Consider the following 18,155-nt stretch of genomic DNA (forward strand, 5'->3'; position numbering starts at 1 on the left):
CAAATGCAAATAACTTCCATAGGCTTCTAGTTATAAGACACATTTCCCCACGGGATACAAATACAGCAGCTAACCTTCATTTAAAGTATAGCCCCGAGATTTTGGATCCCCTCCAAACCGATGCCTAAGTTTTGTGCTCATTTTTGCGCTGTGTTGTGTCAATTACTCCGTTGGGGAGCAGCTCAAAAACACGAGGTTCCCCCCCCCCCTCTTCCCGTTTTGCAAACTAATTGCAAAATTATTTAAGCATCTTGTAAACGGTATGGCTGTGCTATAAGTCATCTGCTTATGGGGTGATATGATAGCCATGTTCAAATATATAAAAGGATGTCACATAGAGGAGGGAGAAAGGTTGTTTTCTGCTGCTCCAGAGAAGCGGACACGGAGCAATGGATCCAAACTACAAGAAAGAAGATTCCACCTAAACATTAGGAAGAACTTCCTGACAGTAAGAGCTGTTTGACAGTGGAATTTGCTGCCAAGGAGTGTGGTGGAGTCTCCTCCTTTGGAGGTCTTTAAGCAGAGGCTTGACAACCATATGTCAGGAGTGCTCTGATGGTGTTTCCTGCTTGGCAGGGGGTTGGACTCGATGGCCCTTAACCCGATGGCCCTTCTCCGGTGAGAGATTGGCTCAGTGCTGGTACCCTAGAAGCCTGATTCTCCTTGGCAAAAACACCAACCACCTCATGGGAAATGAATTTACATATGCATGCACTCTCCCAAAATGCAAATAACTTCCATAGCCTTCTAGTTTTATACATTTCCCCACGCGATACAAATACAGCAGCTAACCATCATTTAAAGTGTAGCCCCGAAATTTTGGATCCCCCCAAACCGATGCCAAAGTTTTGTGATCATTTTTGCGCTGTGTTGTGTCAATTACTCCGCTGGGGAACAGCACAAAAACACAGGGTCTTTTTTCCCCCTCTTCCCGTTTTGCAAACTAATTGCAAAATTGTTTAAGCATCTTGTAAACGGTATGGCTGCGTTATAAGTCATCTGCTACATATGTCATTTTACTTGCTCTTCAGACTTGCTTTGAACAGTTTAATACAGACTGTAGGACAAATAATATAATTTATTTCACACACACACACACTTCCCATTAAATATATCTAAGTGTTTTGACAATAAAAACACCAGCAACGAACTCAACTAAATATACAAAACAAAGCAATTTGTCATACTAAAAAATAAATAAATCAGGTCCAATAGAGATGTACCTTCCAGATGACATGGGGTCTGTGGTGGGTCCCTCCCCGCCGCGAAAAACGGAATGCATGATTGAGTATATAAGGAGTGCTACCAACATGAGTTTGACCAAACTGCGAGAGGCAGTGGAAGACAGGAGTGCCTGGCGTGCTCTGGTCCAAGGGGTCATGAAGAGTCGGACACGACTAAACAACAACAACAAGAGTTTTCAGCAACTTTGAGCACAGGTGACCCCACTCGACGAACTAGACTAGGTTGGGGGTTTCCGTTCCGAGCACGGACCACGAACAGAACTGCACCACCTACTCCGTCAAATTGGATGGGCTGTGACTTTCCGCCCTCTTGCCAGCCAGTCGCCCTTCAATCCCGGAATCAGAGAGGCTGCCTGTCGAGGCACCTTCACCACCTCTCTCTCGACGTGAACCACGGGGTTGCGCTACGTCTCTGGTTCTGGGTTGGAGAGAAGCCTCCGGTCCCCGCCCCGCCGCCCCGAATGGCTGAGCGTCATCGTCTGAAAGCGAAACCTCTCTGTCACTTTTCTCTGCGCCTCACCGCGGGCGGTTGTAACCGGCGCGCGGCTTCTGCAGACTCGACGGATGCGGGTTGGTTTTGCCTAACTCTGCTAAGGACGAGCTCGGCTCGGTGGAGGAAGACGAGGGATCTCAGAGCGAAGACTCCGCTTGCAGAAAGAACCGACCCGCTTCAGTTGCACAGAGCGAGCGAAAGTTCAGGTATGCGGTGGAATCCCTCGCGCAAAATCCCGGAGGCGGGCGACCCCGGGGTGTCAAGCGCACCTTCAGGCTCGGAAGCGGAGGCTGGAGGGAAGAGGGTTTCCTTCTGTTCTTTTTTCCTGCTTCCTCTGGTCGCTGTTGCATTTTAGGTGCTGGTTCTTGCACGCGCGTCCATGTCTCCTGACTGCTGTTTCCTAACTAGTTTTCATTTTATTGCTTTGCATTTTATAATGGCGTTTTGAGATGTTGGGAGCCGCCAACTTGGGAGAAAGGCGGGATAGAAATACACTGACCAGTAAGAATATCCCTGGATGGCTCAGTTGGTTAGAGCGTGGTGCTGATAATGTCAAGGTTGCCGGTTTGATCCCCGTGTGGGATCGCTGCAAATTCCTGTACTGCAGGCGGTTGGACGGGATGGCCCTCTGTTATTCATTACCCTGGAGACACCGGGGTTGTTCCAGAGATCTTCAGTCTGTAGAGCATGGCGGGCTGTTTCCTTAAAGAAGCTGGATGTGTGCCAAGGTGGCGGCTAACCCTTACCCATACTGTTTTCCTCACTGTCAATCATGGAATTGTAGAGTTGGAAGGGAGCCCGCAGGACATCAACCTCCTGAATTGCAGAAATCTCAACACGTGGTCCCTCGACCAATTTCTAACAGGCTTGGACGCTGCTTAGCTTTGCAGATATGCTAGTAGTTTTATTGCTGCTTCACCGCTAGGAGGCCTTTCCAGGCTAACATAGACTCTCACATGCGGATCTGTTATTTTTGGATAACAGATTGGCAAATTAAATTACAGGAATTTGTGGACATGACTCAATTGACTAGCAAACTCAGAGGAAACTCTAAGCAAAAATTTGCGGGGAAATGGGATGGTTATAGAAGATATGTTCAAAAATACAATAATAGTTTTGACTCCGTGCTAGCGTTTGAGTGACAAAGGAAGTAAAAGCAGGTGGATAACAATTAAGGATTTATTATGTTTTCTGAATGTATTGGGAAATTTATATAGAAAGGTTTATTGTTTTGTGTACGTTCAATTGTAAGATAAAACATATGCGAAGGGACCTGACAGGAAGTCAAAAATGAAGAAAAGATTTTGTAAGATATAAGGGGAAAAATATTTATTTTCGTTATTTTCATTATCATTATTATTTTCTGTGTGTGTGGTCGGAGGTGTGTTTCGTATGGAATGTTTGGGAGGAAATAAGACGGTAAACAACAAATAACAAACAAAATATTGATGTGTGTAATTTTTATTTCTCAATTATATTTTGTGGTAGTATGGTTGTAATGCTTTTTGTGATATAAAATCACTCAATAAAAATTATTTTTAAAAGACTCTCATATGCGGAAGTGGTTTTTTCCTGTACGATATATACTCTTAGATAAACTGCTACCACTCTTTACTGGGGTGATAGCTGCTGCCAGTGGTAATGCGGTTTCCTCCTTCCTTTCCTTGTTCTGCTGCTGTCGGTAAACTCGCAGCTCACGGCTCACACCAACCTCTTTATCCGCTCAGCACTGAGTCATTAAAAGCACACACCCTGTACCTTACCAAAAAAAAGCCGCCGCCTGGATCCTGGAAGAATAGTGAGAGCGATCATTCATCCGCAGCCATTCCTGAGATTTTGAGTCCCTATGAATTTGTACTGGATTGTATTAATGGTTTGATGAATTTGCTTATTTGGCCTGATTATTCTGCTGTTGTGCTTTTAACCTGACTCCAGGTATTGTTTGTTACTTTTTTAAATTCACTTGTTATTATGAGCCACTTTGAGCTCAAATTTGGGGTTGGAAAAGGGGAATGCAAATATTGAATCAAATCGGTAGTTCATGCGTTGGTAGTAAGACTGGATTTGACGCCTGAGAGAGACGTTTTTAGGACCCACCCTATTCCGTGATAGTAATTTGTTTTCAGTATTGAATTTTAAATTGTTGTAACGCTCCCGATGATCTTAGGGTATGGGTGGAGTGAATAAGAACAGCCTCAGGTTTGCAAAATAGATGGAGCCTTAACAAAAGATCTTCAGTCTGGCGAAATGTAACCTGGACCTTTTCGTTAAAAAAAAAATCAGACAATCTTGCAATACAGTGGTACCTCGGGTTACATACACTTCAGGTTACATACGCTTCAGGTTACAGACTCCGCAAACCCAGAAATAGTGCTTCAGGTTAAGAACTTTGCTTCAGGATGAGAACAGAAATTGTGCTCCGGCGGCTTGGCAGCAGCGGGAGGCCCCATTAGCTAAAGTGGTGCTTCAGGTTAAGAACAGTTTCCGGTTAAGAACGGACCTCCGGAACGAATTAAGTACTTAACCCGAGGTAGCACTGTACTCCAGAAAAGGGAGGGATCCTGTAAGTTTTTTTATTTGCTTTTATACGATGGAGCTATGCAGTCAGACATAAGCACCATCGCAGAATTCGTTGGGGCCAGTGGGCAGGATTGCAAACCCGGCATTCCCAATTAGCTCAATATTGTCGTTTGTGCTGTGAAGTGCTGCTCTTTGGAGTCGGAAAGTGTATTTGTCAATCAACCAGCAGCTGCCTGCATTTTGGGACTCTTTTTCCAGTGTCACAAACTCTTGCAGCGGGCGGGAAGGCGGCTATGGAAACTTTCACGATGAGCTGGCGCACTTCAAATTTCACGACACCACTTAGCGGGACTTAACAACAGAGACAAGAGAATATTAACCCAGTAAACTTAGGGGAAGAGTAGGCACAGAGAGCTACAGACCTTTTCAACCTCACATTCATTGATCACTTTTTGCAGACTGCCGGAGCTTCATTGACATGTAACCCCCAAATTTTGGAAGCCCTCCAAACCAAAGTTTTGTGCTATTTTTATTCCTCGCCAGAGTTTCAGACCAGAGGCTTTCTCTGGGATTGGAACTGCGATTTGCTGCATGTAAACCGTGTTATCCGCCACTGAGATGTGGGTCTCGGACCTCATGCGATTCTTCCGTTTCCACCACCTCCGAATATTATGAAAAATAAAAGCAGTGGTCGTTTCTTGGTTTCAAGTTCCCGGCCCCTGAGTCTGAGTGCCTTTGAGAACGTGCAAAAATGCCCTTTCTCTAGGGGAGCAAAGTTTTTCTTTATTCTTAAAAGGTTCTAGGGACAAAATGCCACTGAACAGGCGCGGTGAGTCTTTGTAAAGTACCGTAAATGCTCCCTTCTCCGGGGAGAGATTGGCTCAGTGCTGGTACCCTAGAAGCCTGATTCTCCGTGCCAAAAACACCAACCACCCCATGGGAAAAGAATTTACATATGCATGCACTCTCCCCAGTGGCGTAGCATGGGGGGTGCAGGGGGGCCGGCCGCACGGGGCGCAACATCTGGGGGTTCGGGTTAGGGGGCGCAAATTACTTGCCTTGCCCCGGGTGCTGACAACCCACGCTACGCCACTGACGCTCCCAAAATGCAAATAACTTCCATAGCCTTCTAGTTTTATACATTTCCCCACGCGATACAAATACAGCAGCTAACAATCATTTAAAGTGTAGCCCCGAAATTTTGGATCCCCCCAAAGAGATGCCAAAGTTTTGTGCTCATTTTTGCGCTGTGTTGCAGTGGCGTAGCGTGGGTTGTCAGCACCCGGGGCAAGGGAAGTAATTTGCCCCCCCTAACCCATGGATTTGCGCCCCCTAACCTTAACCCTCAGATGTTGCGCCCGGTGCTGCCGGCCCCCCCTGCACCCCCCACGCTACGCCACTGCTGTGTTGTGTCAATTACTCCGCTGGGGAGCAGCACAAAAACACAGGGTCTTTTTTCCCCCTCTTCCCGTTTTGCAAACTAATTGCAAAATTGTTTAAGCATCTTGTAAACGGTATGGCTGTGCTATAAGTCATCTGCTACATATGTCATTTTACTTTGCTGGTCAGACTTGCTTTGAACAGTTTAATACAGACTGTAGGACAAATAATATAATTTATTTGTTACACACACACACACACACACACACACACACACACACACACACACACTTCCTATTAAATATATTTAAGTGCTTTGGCAATAAAAACACCAGCAACGAACACAACTAAATATACAAAACAAAGCAATTTGTTATATGAAAAAAAATCTGGTCCAATAGAGATGTACCTTCCAGATGACATGGGGTCTGTGGTGGATCCCTCCCCGCCGCGAAAAACGCAATGCATGATTGAGTATATAAGGAGTGCTACCAGCATGAGTTTGACCAAACTGAGGGAGGCAGTAGAAGACAGGAGTGCCTGGCGTGCTCTGGTCCATGGGGTCACGAAGAGTCGGACACGACTAAACGACTAAACAACAAGAAGAGTTTTCAGCAACTTTGAGCACAGGTGACCCCACTCGACGAACTAGACTTGGTTGGGGGTTTCCGTTCCGAGCACGGGACCACCGAACAGAACTGCACCACCTACTCCCTCAAATTGGATGGACTGTGACTTTCCGCCCTCTAACACTGACCCTCCTTCCCACCCCTAAAGGAGCGGCCCCCATAGTGGTCTTGCCAGCCAGTCGCCCTTCAATCCCGGAATCAGAGAGGCTGCCTGTCGAGGCACATTCACCACCTCTCTCCCGACGTGAACCACGGGGTTGCGCTACGTCTCTGGTTCTGGGTTGGAGAGAAGCCTCCGGTCCCCGCCCCGCCGCCCCGAATGGCTGAGCGTCATCGTCTGAAAGCGAAACCTCTCTGTCACTTTTCTCTGCGCCTCACCCCGGGCGGTTGTAACCGGCGCGCGGCTTCTGCAGACTCGACGGATGCGGGTTGGTTTTGCCTAACTCTGCTAAGGACGAGCTCGGCTCGGTGGAGGAAGACGAGGGATCTCAGAGCGAAGACTCCGCTTGCAGAAAGAACCGACCCGCTTCAGTTGCACAGAGCGAGCGAAAGTTCAGGTATGCGGTGGAATCCCTCGCGCAAAATCCCGGAGGCGGGCGACCCCGGGGTGTCAAGCGCACCTTCAGGCTCGGAAGCGGGGGCTGGAGGAAAGAGGCTTTCCTTCTGATCTTTTTTCCTGCTTCCTCTGGTCGCTGTTGCATTTTAGGTGCTGGTTCTTGCACGCGCGTCCATGTCTCCTGACTGCAGTTTCCTAACTAGTTTTCATTTTATTGCTTTGCATTTTATAATCGCGTTTTGAGATGTTGGGAGCCGCCAACTTGGGAGAAAGGCGGGATAGAAATACACTGACCAGTAAGAATATCCCTGGATGGCTCAGTTGGTTAGAGCGTGGTGCTGATAATGTCAAGGTTGCCGGTTTGATCCCCGTGTGGGATCGCTGCAAATTCCTGTACTGCAGGCGGTTGGACGGGATGGCCCTCTGTTATTCATTACCCTGGAGACACCGGGGTTGTTCCAGAGATCTTCAGTCTGTAGAGCATGGCGGGCTGTTTCCTTAAAGAAGCTGGATGTGTGCCAAGGTGGCGGCTAACCCTTACCCATACTGTTTTCCTCACTGTCAATCATGGAATTGTAGAGTTGGAAGGGAGCCCGCAGGACATCAACCTCCTGAATTGCAGAAATCTCAACACGCGGTCCCTCGACCAATTTCAAACAGGCTTCGACGCTGCTTAGCTTTGCAGATATGCTAGTACTTTTATTGCTGCTTCACCGCTAGGAGGCCTTTCCAGGCTAACATAGACTCTCACATGCGGATCTGTTCTTTTTGGATAACAGATTGGCAAATTAAATTACAGGAATTTGTGGACATGACTCAATTGACTAGCAAACTCAGAGGAAACTCTAAGCAAAAATTTGCGGGGAAATGGGATGGTTATAGAAGATATGTTCAATAATGGTTTTGATTCCGTGCTAGCGTTTGAGTGACAAAGGAAGTAAAAGCAGGTGGATAACAATTAAGGATTTATTATGTTTTCTGAATGTATTGGGAAATTTATATAGGTTGGTGCCATTATAAGAGAACATGGGAGGGTTGGTTTTTCTTTTTTGTTTTGTTTTGGTATTTTATTTATTTATTAATGTTCTTATGTTACATGGGTAAAGAATATCATATTACAATACAATGCTTATTATCATATAATTTTCAACATGTATACAAAATTTATATACAAAGTTTATATACCTAAAGATAACAAAAAGGGGGGGGGACAAGGACAAAAAACTATTCCAAAGTCATATCTGTACCAACGCTTTGGACCTTCAGGAGCTTAGGGCCTCATCAAACCTAAATCCGACCCGGACTGGATGCATTTTGAACATAGTTCTGGCTCCTCTCAGGTGGGTGCCATTGCCAGTTCTAAGAGAACGAGGGAGGTGTTCATGGTGAGCTCCGGCACTTGTTTTTCTAGAAAAATAGGACTGGTTTTATGGTGTGAATTTGCCCACAGGGCTAAAATTGGAAAGTCCCTAATAGTTCATGTTGAGGCATGCCCTTGCCACAGTGTAGCTGCTACCTTAAGCAGCTTCCCATCCCATGCCACCTCCTGCCTCACCTGCAATAAAGACTTTAAACAAGCCTTCAGGGGTGGTTTTTTTAGTATTATTATCTTGTTCAGCATCTGGGCTTGTGTTTTAAATTGTGTTAATGTATGCTTGTGCAGAGGCAGAAGCATACATTACCTCCACCCACACATACAACAACTCCAAGCCCCTTCCTTCTTTGCTTCAGACTTCTCCAACTCCTTTACTTAATATTTCTTGCTGTTTGTCTCCTTGTTTTAATTCCTTATTTTGAATCTCTTAAATCCTGTATATATCTTTAACAATTTCAGTCAATACCCTCATCTCCCTCCTCCAAAACCCATTGCTTCCCTCCACCCGTGTGTGATCTTATTCACCTACTATTATTTTTGTTATTGTTGCATTACTCACTGTTTATATTTGTTGTTATCCTATCTCCTTGCGCCCTTTAAGCTATTGCATATTAATTTTTAAGCTCCAGCACCTTACCTATAGAGGCTAGTGACATGGGGTGCCGGGGTGCCAAGTTCTGGAGAGCGCCAGGGAAGAGGTGGAGGCTGGACATGGCGCCTCCCGGCCCCAGTTTGCCGCCCTCACCCACCTCCGCCATGCCTTGCCAAAAAGCAGGGCAGCGCCCAGAGCCTCCATCTGCTGTGGCCACCGCAGCCAGGCCCAGACGGGGCGGGGGGCACAGTGGCGTAGCGTGGGGGTGCAGGGGGGCCAGCCGCACCGGGCGCAACATCTGGGCGTTAGGGTTAGGGTGTGCAAATCCACTGGTTAGGGGGTGCAAATCCACGGGTTAGGGGGCGCAAATTACTTGCCTTGCCCCGGGTGCTGGCAACCCACGCTACACCACTGGGGGGCATATGGGCCACTTGGTCCAGGCCTCCGATTCCAAAGGGGGCCTCGGTCAGCATATTTATCTATATTTCCCATTTTGTCTTTATATGCAGATACGGTCAATCATTGAAATAAAATTATTTGTCAGCATAACGTTTCTGAAAATTATTTATATACTTACTTATTTATAAGACTTCAGTTACCCCCAGGGTAAAAAAAGGGGGGCACATTATCTACCTGGCCCGGACCTCTGCCTGGCTCTGCAAGGCCCTGACCACAGCACGAAGCTGCCAGCTGAGCCAGGAGGCACTGCGTCCAGCCCCCTCTGGAGAAGCAGCCCTCCAGTCACTGGCCGCCTCCTCCAGCCCCGCCAGCAGCACCCTCCTCCCTAAAAAACTCTGGGAAACAGGGTGGGGGCAGGTGCCTGAGGGAGCTTTGCACCACAACACCGGATATGCTTAAGATGGCCCTTTGTGGACTCAACAAGGTTGAAAACCTTTGGGCTAAGAGATGGTGACTGGCTCAAGCTCACCCAGTGAGCTTTATGGCTGAGTGAGGATTTGACCCCTAGTCTCCCAGATCAGTCCAACGCTCTAACCATTATGCCACGCTGGCATCACTCAGACACAGATTTCTCCCTTGTCTATCACTGCCCTCCCTTCCCCCTCCAGTTCCACTGGCTGAAATGGATTTCTTCACCTTTGGTTCTTGGTAGGGCTTTGATGAATAGGGTGGTGGGTTGGTGGAGACCCTGACAAGACTTACATCTCCTTTCCTTTCCTTTCCTTGGCTCAGGAGCACTCATAGGATTGTGCTTGTTTTCCCTTGTAGTTAACAAGATGAGCTGCAAATGTCCATCAGGTAATAAAAAAGCATTCGTTGTTTTTTCTGTCATTGCTGCCATTGCAATCGGAATCGGAATTGGTGTTGGAATTGGTAAGTTGTCCAAACTGTTGCTACCTTAAATGAACAAACAAAATGAGCTGTGTTAGATGGGTCTCCCTTTTCCCCAGGAAGTTGCCTCCCTCTTCCTTGGTGTGTGTGTGGGGGGGGGGGGAGAGGGAAGCTTTGGAAAGGGCAAAATAGGGGAAATGATAATGACAATAATTTTATTAATAATAATAATTTTATTATTTGTACCCATCTGAATGTGTGTTCGCCTTTAGCATGGAAGTGGGTGCACAGATAAATAATGGCCTTGGGTAGGGATTTTTCAGGGAAGTGTCAGCAGGAAAAGGGTTGCGTCCCCCTAACTCATGGGTTTCTCTGCCCTTGGTGGCAGGACTGAGGACAGAGAACAGCAGCAGCTGGAGAAGCAGCCCAAAGATCAAACTACAGTTTCTTCAATAGTCTTCGGGCTTCCGACTCACCTGATTGGTTTGCCTCCTCTTTCTGGCTCCTCTGATTGGTTCTTTTTTTCCTGGGCTTCCATTCATTTTGTGTCTGCTGCTTCCAGGAGCAACAAGGAGTTACCTACTTTTTCCTGCTGCACTGAGAGGTGCAGGTATATTGATACTTTTAAGAAAACAATGATTTACTCAGAAGTAAGCCCAGCTGATTGCACTGAAATTTGTTTTCCACTCCCAGAAAAAGTGCGTGATCATCATCATTTTATTACCTCACCCCTATGACTGGGTTGCCCCAGCCACTCTGGGTGGCTTCCAGCAGAAGGTTAAAGCTTGACTTGGGGGCATTTATAGACATGTATAGGATTGGGATGATGCAAGGCTCCACTCTGGTCCCAGTACAATACAAATACACTTCTTATTCTTGTGGTTCTGACTGTAGCAGATGTATGTTCCCTTGGGTTGTGTGGGTGGGTGTGCTCAGTATTTTAGAAATAACGAAAAGTATGTCCCCCCCCCCCCGACTTAATGTATTCCACGGCCAGAGCTGGTGAGTAACTATGTGCTATGGACAAATTTGGTGGGGGCAATTTAGTATCCGTTAAGCATTCAATGTCCTTCTCAGGTCAGGTTATATTATTTTTGTGAGCTTTATTGGGGGGGGCACTACAGAGTGGTGTGTTTTGGAGGGTTGTTGTTGTTTTAGAAGCCTTGTACTTTTTCTAGATAAGCAAAACAACAAGCCTATGGTTACGTGAAACATGCTCAATAAACACACAAGACGTAACTGGCTGTACTTTTGAATAAATAAGGTATGCTATTCATTGTATCAAATTGTAGGTTACAACGGAAGTCTCATAAAATTCAACGAAAAAAGCAGAAGACCCAGTGGATCGGTTCAGTCTCTAGTCAGTTCATGAATAAGGTCCATACATGTATAAGTGTCTGTTCCACCTGTCTGTTCATAGAGTCCAATAATCCACATGAAGGGTTGTTACAGTTCCACAGAATCCTTTCACAGAGTCTAAGACAAGGATTTCCAGAATATTAGCCTTGTTTCGCCATCCTAGGCTTATCAGTAGTACAGGCTCAAGTGTAATATTACAGGATAATGGATCTTATAGCATAGTAGTGGCTATAAATTTTCAATTTTTACATTTTCACATATCAAAGAAAATGTGGGTTTAACATTGACTTCCCTCACCCCCCCCCCTTCCATATTCCTGCTGCCATGCTTTGCTTTAGCAAATAGCTTGTTGGAAGAAAATACTAACCACATTGTTTGCTCTCTGGAATGCATCGAAGCTCATTCAGATAACCCTTACAGCAACAGCTAATCTGATCCCCTCTGTTTTTCATCAGAGAGGTCCAACGAGAGAAAATGCAATGAGACAGGTTCTGAACTAAAATCTGCTCTGCCTGCACACAGCATCCCACCATGTCCACCTTTGTGGTTTTGGTATGAGGGAATATGCTATTTCTTCTCCAATAAAGAAAAGAGCTGGATGTCTAGCCAGGAATACTGCTTGTCATTTAATGCTTCCTTGGCTGTTATTCCAAACAACGAAAAGGTGAGAGGTGTAACGGATGATATTTTCTGGGGTGGCATGCAAAGCAAGGCATGGGCGGATCATGTTGAGTTTAGGACCCCCTGCGGCAAACATTTGCCATACTATAAAATTGTTGGCTAATTCTAAACGCCTGTGAGTGAGTTACAGTTAACTAGCATAAAGGGTGTGTGTGTGTGTGTGTGTGTGTGTGTATTAAAATGACATTTATTTATTTAATTAAACAAACAATCAATCTATATGCCGTGTGACTGCAATAGTCTCTAAGCAGTTTACAAGGATACAATACGAAAAATGAAGATCAGGTCAAACTATAAAATCTAACATCAATTAAAATGCCTACCGGAAAAAGAAAAAAAGTCTCCAGCAGGCAACAGAAATATAGATAGATAGAACTGGGTGAGAAATATTGCAAGTCAGGGCTCTAACATCTATCTCTTCTGGTATTTGAAGGACATTGTCAAGCGTTGGAAAGGCACAAATTCCTACTGGATTGGCCTGAGGAGAGACCCTGGTCAGCCCTGGAAATGGACAAATGGAGAAAATTCCACGTGCGTCCTTCTCCTCCTCTTCCTCCTCCTCCTCCTCCTCCTCCTCCTCCCCCTCCCCCTCCTCTGGCCTGGTTGTCTGTTAGGAGATTTCAACACAGGTGCCACTTCCCATTTTGCCACTTAAGGTAGAACAGGAAGTGCCGCCCTGCACTACCACTGCTGCCTGCCGCCTCTGCCACTGGTGGAGAAGCATCATCATCACCCCAAACTACCAGTAGTGTTCACCAAATGCTAACCTGGGCCACACCTGCAACCTCACCCGTTTCAGCTGGTCCTTGCCTTTCTTGAGTTCTGTTGCACTCCTCCATTTCTTTTTCCACGTGGAATCAAGCATATCCATACATGTTAATCTTTTAATGTTCCAGTTAAGATCAGTGCCAATAGGACTAATGCTCTTTCTGAAGGGTGAAGGGTGCTGAGAACTATAGCTCTCTGTGGGGTAAACGACACTTCCCAAAATGCTTTGGGAGAAGCCATGGGGTTTAAATGTTGTTGTTGTCATCTGACAGGGTTGACCCTGACACTCTGAGCAGCTTCTAACATATATAAAAACATAAGAAAACATTAAATATTTTTTTTAAAAAAAACCTTCCCTATACAGGGCTGCCTTCAGATGTCTTCTAAAGGTTGAATAGTTACTTATCTCCTTGGCTTAGCGATCGCATAACTCCATACCCTCCAACATTTCTCCAGTGAAAACAGGGACGTTCTAAGGAAAAGTGGGACATTCCAGGATCAAATCAGAAACCGGGACAGCTTCTGTAAATCTGGGTCTGTCCCTGGAAACTACGGACACTTGGAGGGTCTAAATGTGGGGCAAACAACAAATGTGAGTTCCACTTTGTAGAATAAGCTAGTTGCTGTACACATATGCACACTTTTCTCTATCTTCCATGCAGGCAATCAAGAGATATTATTGGGGGGCAAGGACACATTCAAGTCAAGGAAAAAATAAAACAAAAGTGAGGGTGCAAAGCAGGGCTAGTGAGGGGTATGATTTGGAATGAGTCCCAAGTGTGGTGTAGTGGTTAAGAGTGGTGGACTCGTAATCTGGTGAATTGGGTTCTCTTCCTCCACATGCAGCTGCTGGGTGACCTTGGGCCAGTCACACTTCTCTGAAGTCTCACAGCCCCACTCACCTCACAGAGTGTTTGTTGTGGGGGAGGAGGGAAAGGAGAATGTTAGCCGCTTTGAGACTCCTTCAGGTAGTGATAAAGGGGGATATCAAATCCAAACTCTTCTTCCCAAGGGACAGAGAGAGCCCCAAAGACCCATAATTGGCTCTTGAACCTGAGTTTTCCCATCTCTGGTCTAGAGTCCCCACTCAAGGACACATGGCCTATCTGTTTGAAATAAATTTGTCCATTTCCTATGTGATTCTACTGCTATAGTCTCTCTTATCAGCTGCTGTCAGAGAAATGCTCAGCCCTTAGTTGACACCGGCTTCATTGACCTTGCGTTTCAGGTTTGAGGTACTTGGCGATGGAGGCGACTGTGCATATCTGGGTGATAAGGGCCAAGCATATGTTTCAAGGTGCAACGTGGAGCATCACTGGATGTGCCGCAAACTGGGTCCTCCTGCAAGCGCAGACGTTGTGGGGAAGGGGTATAACCCTCACACAACTGAAACTGAAATGTGAAACTTTATGTAATTAATACTTTACTTTTTGTAAGCACCTTACCGTTATAAGCTATTAAAATGTATTAAACCAAAAACATCTGTTTAGGGGGGGGGGTTTAGGTCACAAATAAGCAATCAATTGAAATGGAGTTATCTCTTTCTTTGAAATACATTGTGTTGCATCCTTCAGTGCAACAGTTTGATGGATGGTGTTAACAGGAATGAAGTGTCTGTTATCTGCTAGGGAATTTTGTGGCAAATATTCCCATTTTGGGTGGTTCTGGAGATGTTGGAACGGGCCCTACAGTTGGTTTTCTTTACCCCAGTGCAGCACAACTAAACTTACTGAAATGGGAACAGGGTTGTATTAAGCCAGTATATAGATTTCAGAAACTGGAGTAAATAAGCTTCTGAATCTACAGTTCTGGAGTAAATAAGCTGGAGTAAATAAGCTTCTGAATCTACAGTTCTATGATTCTAACTGCCCCATTATTTGTTCAGTGGTAAGTCAAATATGAGAAACAGTCATTAACTTGACCATCTTTATATGTTAACTCGCTTTATTCTAAAACTAGAGTTGACACACAGTTCAGGGCAAACTGTTTTTAGATGGCTAGCATATTGTTACATGTGTCCCGCTTCTAGTAGTGAGACTTCCAGGTACAGTGGTACCTCGGGTTACATACGCTTCAGGTTACATACGCTTGAGGTTACAGACTCCGCTAACCCAGAAATAGTGCTTCAGGTTAAGAACTTTGCTTCAGGATGAGAACAGAAATTGTGCTCCAGAGGTGTGGCGGCAGCAGGAGGCCCCATTAGCTAAAGTGGTGCTTCAGGTTAAGAACAGTTTCAGGTTAAGTACGGACCTCTGGAACGAATTAAGTACTTAACCCGAGGTACCACTGTACAGTTTCCTTGGAATTTTGAGTGTTGGTGTAGTTTGAAAAACTGAGTGCTTGATCCCTGTTTTGAGCAGCCCATTCCTGACTCTGGATTCTGTTTGGAGTCAGCACGCCAACTGCACTGGGTGCTTTAGAAACAGCCCAAGGCTAAATCCACTCTCCCTTTCTCTCATGCTGTGAACAGCCCTGAATTCTACTGATCTAGCCTGGGGCAAAATTTCACAGCTTTTACACAGAGAATCTCCCCTGGCTGTGGTGCTGAATGCCAGACATAAGGTTTGAAAACAGTCAGACTTTTTTTTTGTTAATGGCTAACTGTCCATAACATAAAGGAACATATTGTTACACAAGTTGGGTGCCACCCTCACTGTCTGCCGAGTGATAACTGTGGGAATGTTCAGGGTAGCAGGAGAGGATATATTGTTTATTAATATCTTTCCTAACTTGCGCTAGCAAGTTCCTTTACTTAGTAGAGTTTTACATTCCCCTTTTAAAGGCACAGCGGGTAGCTGGTTGCAGGCTTGTGTAAGCCTCTCAGTATTAGGTTGCTAGTAAGTTCCCTTATATCCCTCTTAAAAGAATAAACACACGGCAATCTTATTTAAAGTCAATAAAAGAAGTTTACTCACATCATCAGTTCACGGTTGGATCCCTGAAGACAAACTTAGTTACAAAGTATATGCATGTGGATCTTTCTGTCCCATGTGGGGATAATCCCAGTGTCCTCTATTGGTTGAAAGCCAACAGAGCATTTCTAGCTAAAAAGCTGCTCCAATGATGGCGGAAGTCAAAGAGAGAGAGTGAGTGCTGCATGCCTTGTCTTTTTGTTACCTGGACAGGTAAGGTCACGCCCACCTCTAGTCACATGCAAAGGAAGGATGTCCCAGCCAGGAGGTAACAGGAAGTTTTCGACTGGCTGGACCAAAAATTGCCCTGCATGTCCACTCTAGGGAAACAAGGAATGTTGTACTTGACTGCTACTTATGTATCACATCCCACAATAACAAGATCCCAGGGGGTTCCAGGCACTCACCCAAGGTCTGTGTTCCTTTAGAGAATTGAGACACAGTGGAGACTGTCATAGCTTTAAGAAATAGGGTTTATTCACCTATTTACACCTTCAGTATACAGTGGTACCTCGGGTTACATACGCTTCAAGTTACATATGCTTCAGGTTTTCTTATAGAAAGTAATGCAAAATTGATTAATCCGTTCCAGACTTTTAAAAGCAACCCCTAAAACAGCAATTTAACATGAATTTTACTAACTAACAAGACCATTGATCCATAAAATGAAAGCAATAATCCATGTACTGTACTATAAAATAAATAAGACAGTATTGTAGATGATAAAAAAAAATTTAAAAAATTCTTCTTACCTGCACTGATGATAGTCATTGCTTTTATCCATTTCTGCAGTCACATAATCAATCAACCAGTAGCTGAACTCGGTTCCACACAGTTACAAAAACAAATTAACTGAAAAAAACCTCAAAAAGAGAAACGCAAAATAAATAGCAAAAACAAGAGTGCCAAACTTAATCCATTCTGGAAGTCCGTTTGACTTCTGAAATGTTTGAAAACCAAGGCGCAGCTTCTGATTGGTGCAGTAAACAATATCTGACAATCGCATCAGACTTCAGCTTCGGAAAAACGTTTGTAAACTGGAACACTTACTTCCGAGTTTTCAGCATTTGGGAACCAAGGTGTTTAAGAACCAAGGTACCACTGTATATTATTTTCTATGCACATTTACCCCTAATAAGTGCATTTTTGTAAACACTGCTTGGCTGAATAATGGCATCACAAAATTTGGTTAAGTGTGAATTTTGAAGGCATCCTGTTTTGCTTCTCATATTGTTTCAGAAAGTACAATTTATCCCACCCCCTCCAACTCTTCCCCCTTTTCTTCCTAATGTAACACGAATGTCCCCCAACAAATGAAACTGATCTGTAGAAAATGCAACTGGGAAAAGCAACGTTGCACATACTTTTGTAAACTAAGAAATCTTTAATAACCTGCCAAGGAAAAAAAAGAATTTATTCATGTATGCTACAACAGCGGCAAGAGTCTTGATAGCGCAAGGATGGAAGAATGAGGAAACCCCGTCAAAAGAACAGTGGCAAGAGAAATTGATGAACTATGCAGAACTGGCGAAACCCACATACAGTGGTGCCTCGCAAGACGAAATTAATTCATTCCGTGAATTTTTTCATCTAGCGAATTTTTCGTCTTGCAAAGCACGGTTTCCCATAGGAATGCATTGAAAATCAATTAATGCGTTCCTATGGTCAAAAAAAGTCCAAACAAAGCCAAATTTGGTACAACAAGAGTTTATTAAGTGCTCTTTAAAGTCACACATACTGTAAAGAGCATTTCAAAATTCAAACCCAGAAGTTTTTTTAAAAAACAGCAGAGTGGCCCAATGGTCACAGAAAATCATAAAAATGCAGAAAAAAACCCACAAGCTTCCAGATTCTTGCAACCCCCTCCCCAACTGTTCCCCCAGCCACCCAGCACACAGAAATTCAAATCCAGATTTTTTTAAAAAAAAACAGCAGAGTGGCCCAATGGTCACAGAAAATCATAAAAATGCAGAAAAAACCCCACAAGCTTCCAGATTCTTGCAAACCCCTCCCCAACTGTTCCCCAGCCACCCAGCACACAGAAATTCAAATCCAGAAATTTTTTTAAAAAACAGCAGAGTGGCCCAATGGTCACAGAAAATCATAAAAATGTAAAAAAAAACACACAAGCTTCCAGATTCTTGCAAACCCCTTCCCAACACCAAGTCCTTGAATTCCAAACACCCCAACCCAAAATCCAAAACCCCCCCCCAAAAAAGTTTTAAAAGCTTAACTTACCAAATGGCTGCAAAGAAGTTTTGGAAAAGCTTCAAAAATCACCAAAGTCTTTAAAAACCTCAAAAAAGGCTACTATGTACACTGCGTTCTATGAGTTGCTCCTCGAAGTCAAGACGCA

At 44.8% G+C, this 18,155-nt stretch overlaps 2 protein-coding genes across 5 annotated transcripts in view; both read left to right on the forward strand.

Moving 5' to 3' along the window:
• Nucleotides 1-18,155, forward strand: part of LOC308580708 (vomeronasal type-2 receptor 26-like) — a gene marked incomplete at its 5' end in the record, with an annotated part of 196,714 nt that overhangs the window by 167,362 nt on the left and 11,197 nt on the right. The window lies entirely within an intron of this gene.
• LOC308581066 (uncharacterized protein) overlaps nucleotides 1-18,155 on the forward strand; it is a 123,245-nt gene that overhangs the window by 67,461 nt on the left and 37,629 nt on the right. Inside the window, exons 2-6 of one of the 4 annotated variants that reach the window (XM_081183520.1) lie at nucleotides 6,415-6,823; nucleotides 10,017-10,121; nucleotides 11,894-12,102; nucleotides 12,553-12,650; nucleotides 14,116-14,666. The exons of 1 other annotated variant lie outside the window; for it this stretch is intronic. In XM_081183520.1, the coding sequence (XP_081039646.1) occupies nucleotides 6,586-6,823; nucleotides 10,017-10,121; nucleotides 11,894-12,102; nucleotides 12,553-12,650; nucleotides 14,116-14,290 (825 nt within the window). In that variant the 5' untranslated portion in view covers nucleotides 6,415-6,585 and the 3' untranslated portion in view covers nucleotides 14,291-14,666. Of the gene's footprint in view, nucleotides 1-6,414; nucleotides 6,824-10,016; nucleotides 10,122-11,893; nucleotides 12,103-12,552; nucleotides 12,651-14,115; nucleotides 14,668-18,155 lie in introns of those variants that run through there. 2 more of the 4 variants (XM_081183519.1, XM_081183521.1) reach the window with 2 other exon arrangements.

The sequence above is a fragment of the Podarcis bocagei genome (genome assembly GCF_964188305.1).
Source record: "Podarcis bocagei genome assembly, chromosome: 2".
In the NCBI taxonomy this organism is placed as follows: Eukaryota; Metazoa; Chordata; class Lepidosauria; order Squamata; family Lacertidae; genus Podarcis; species Podarcis bocagei.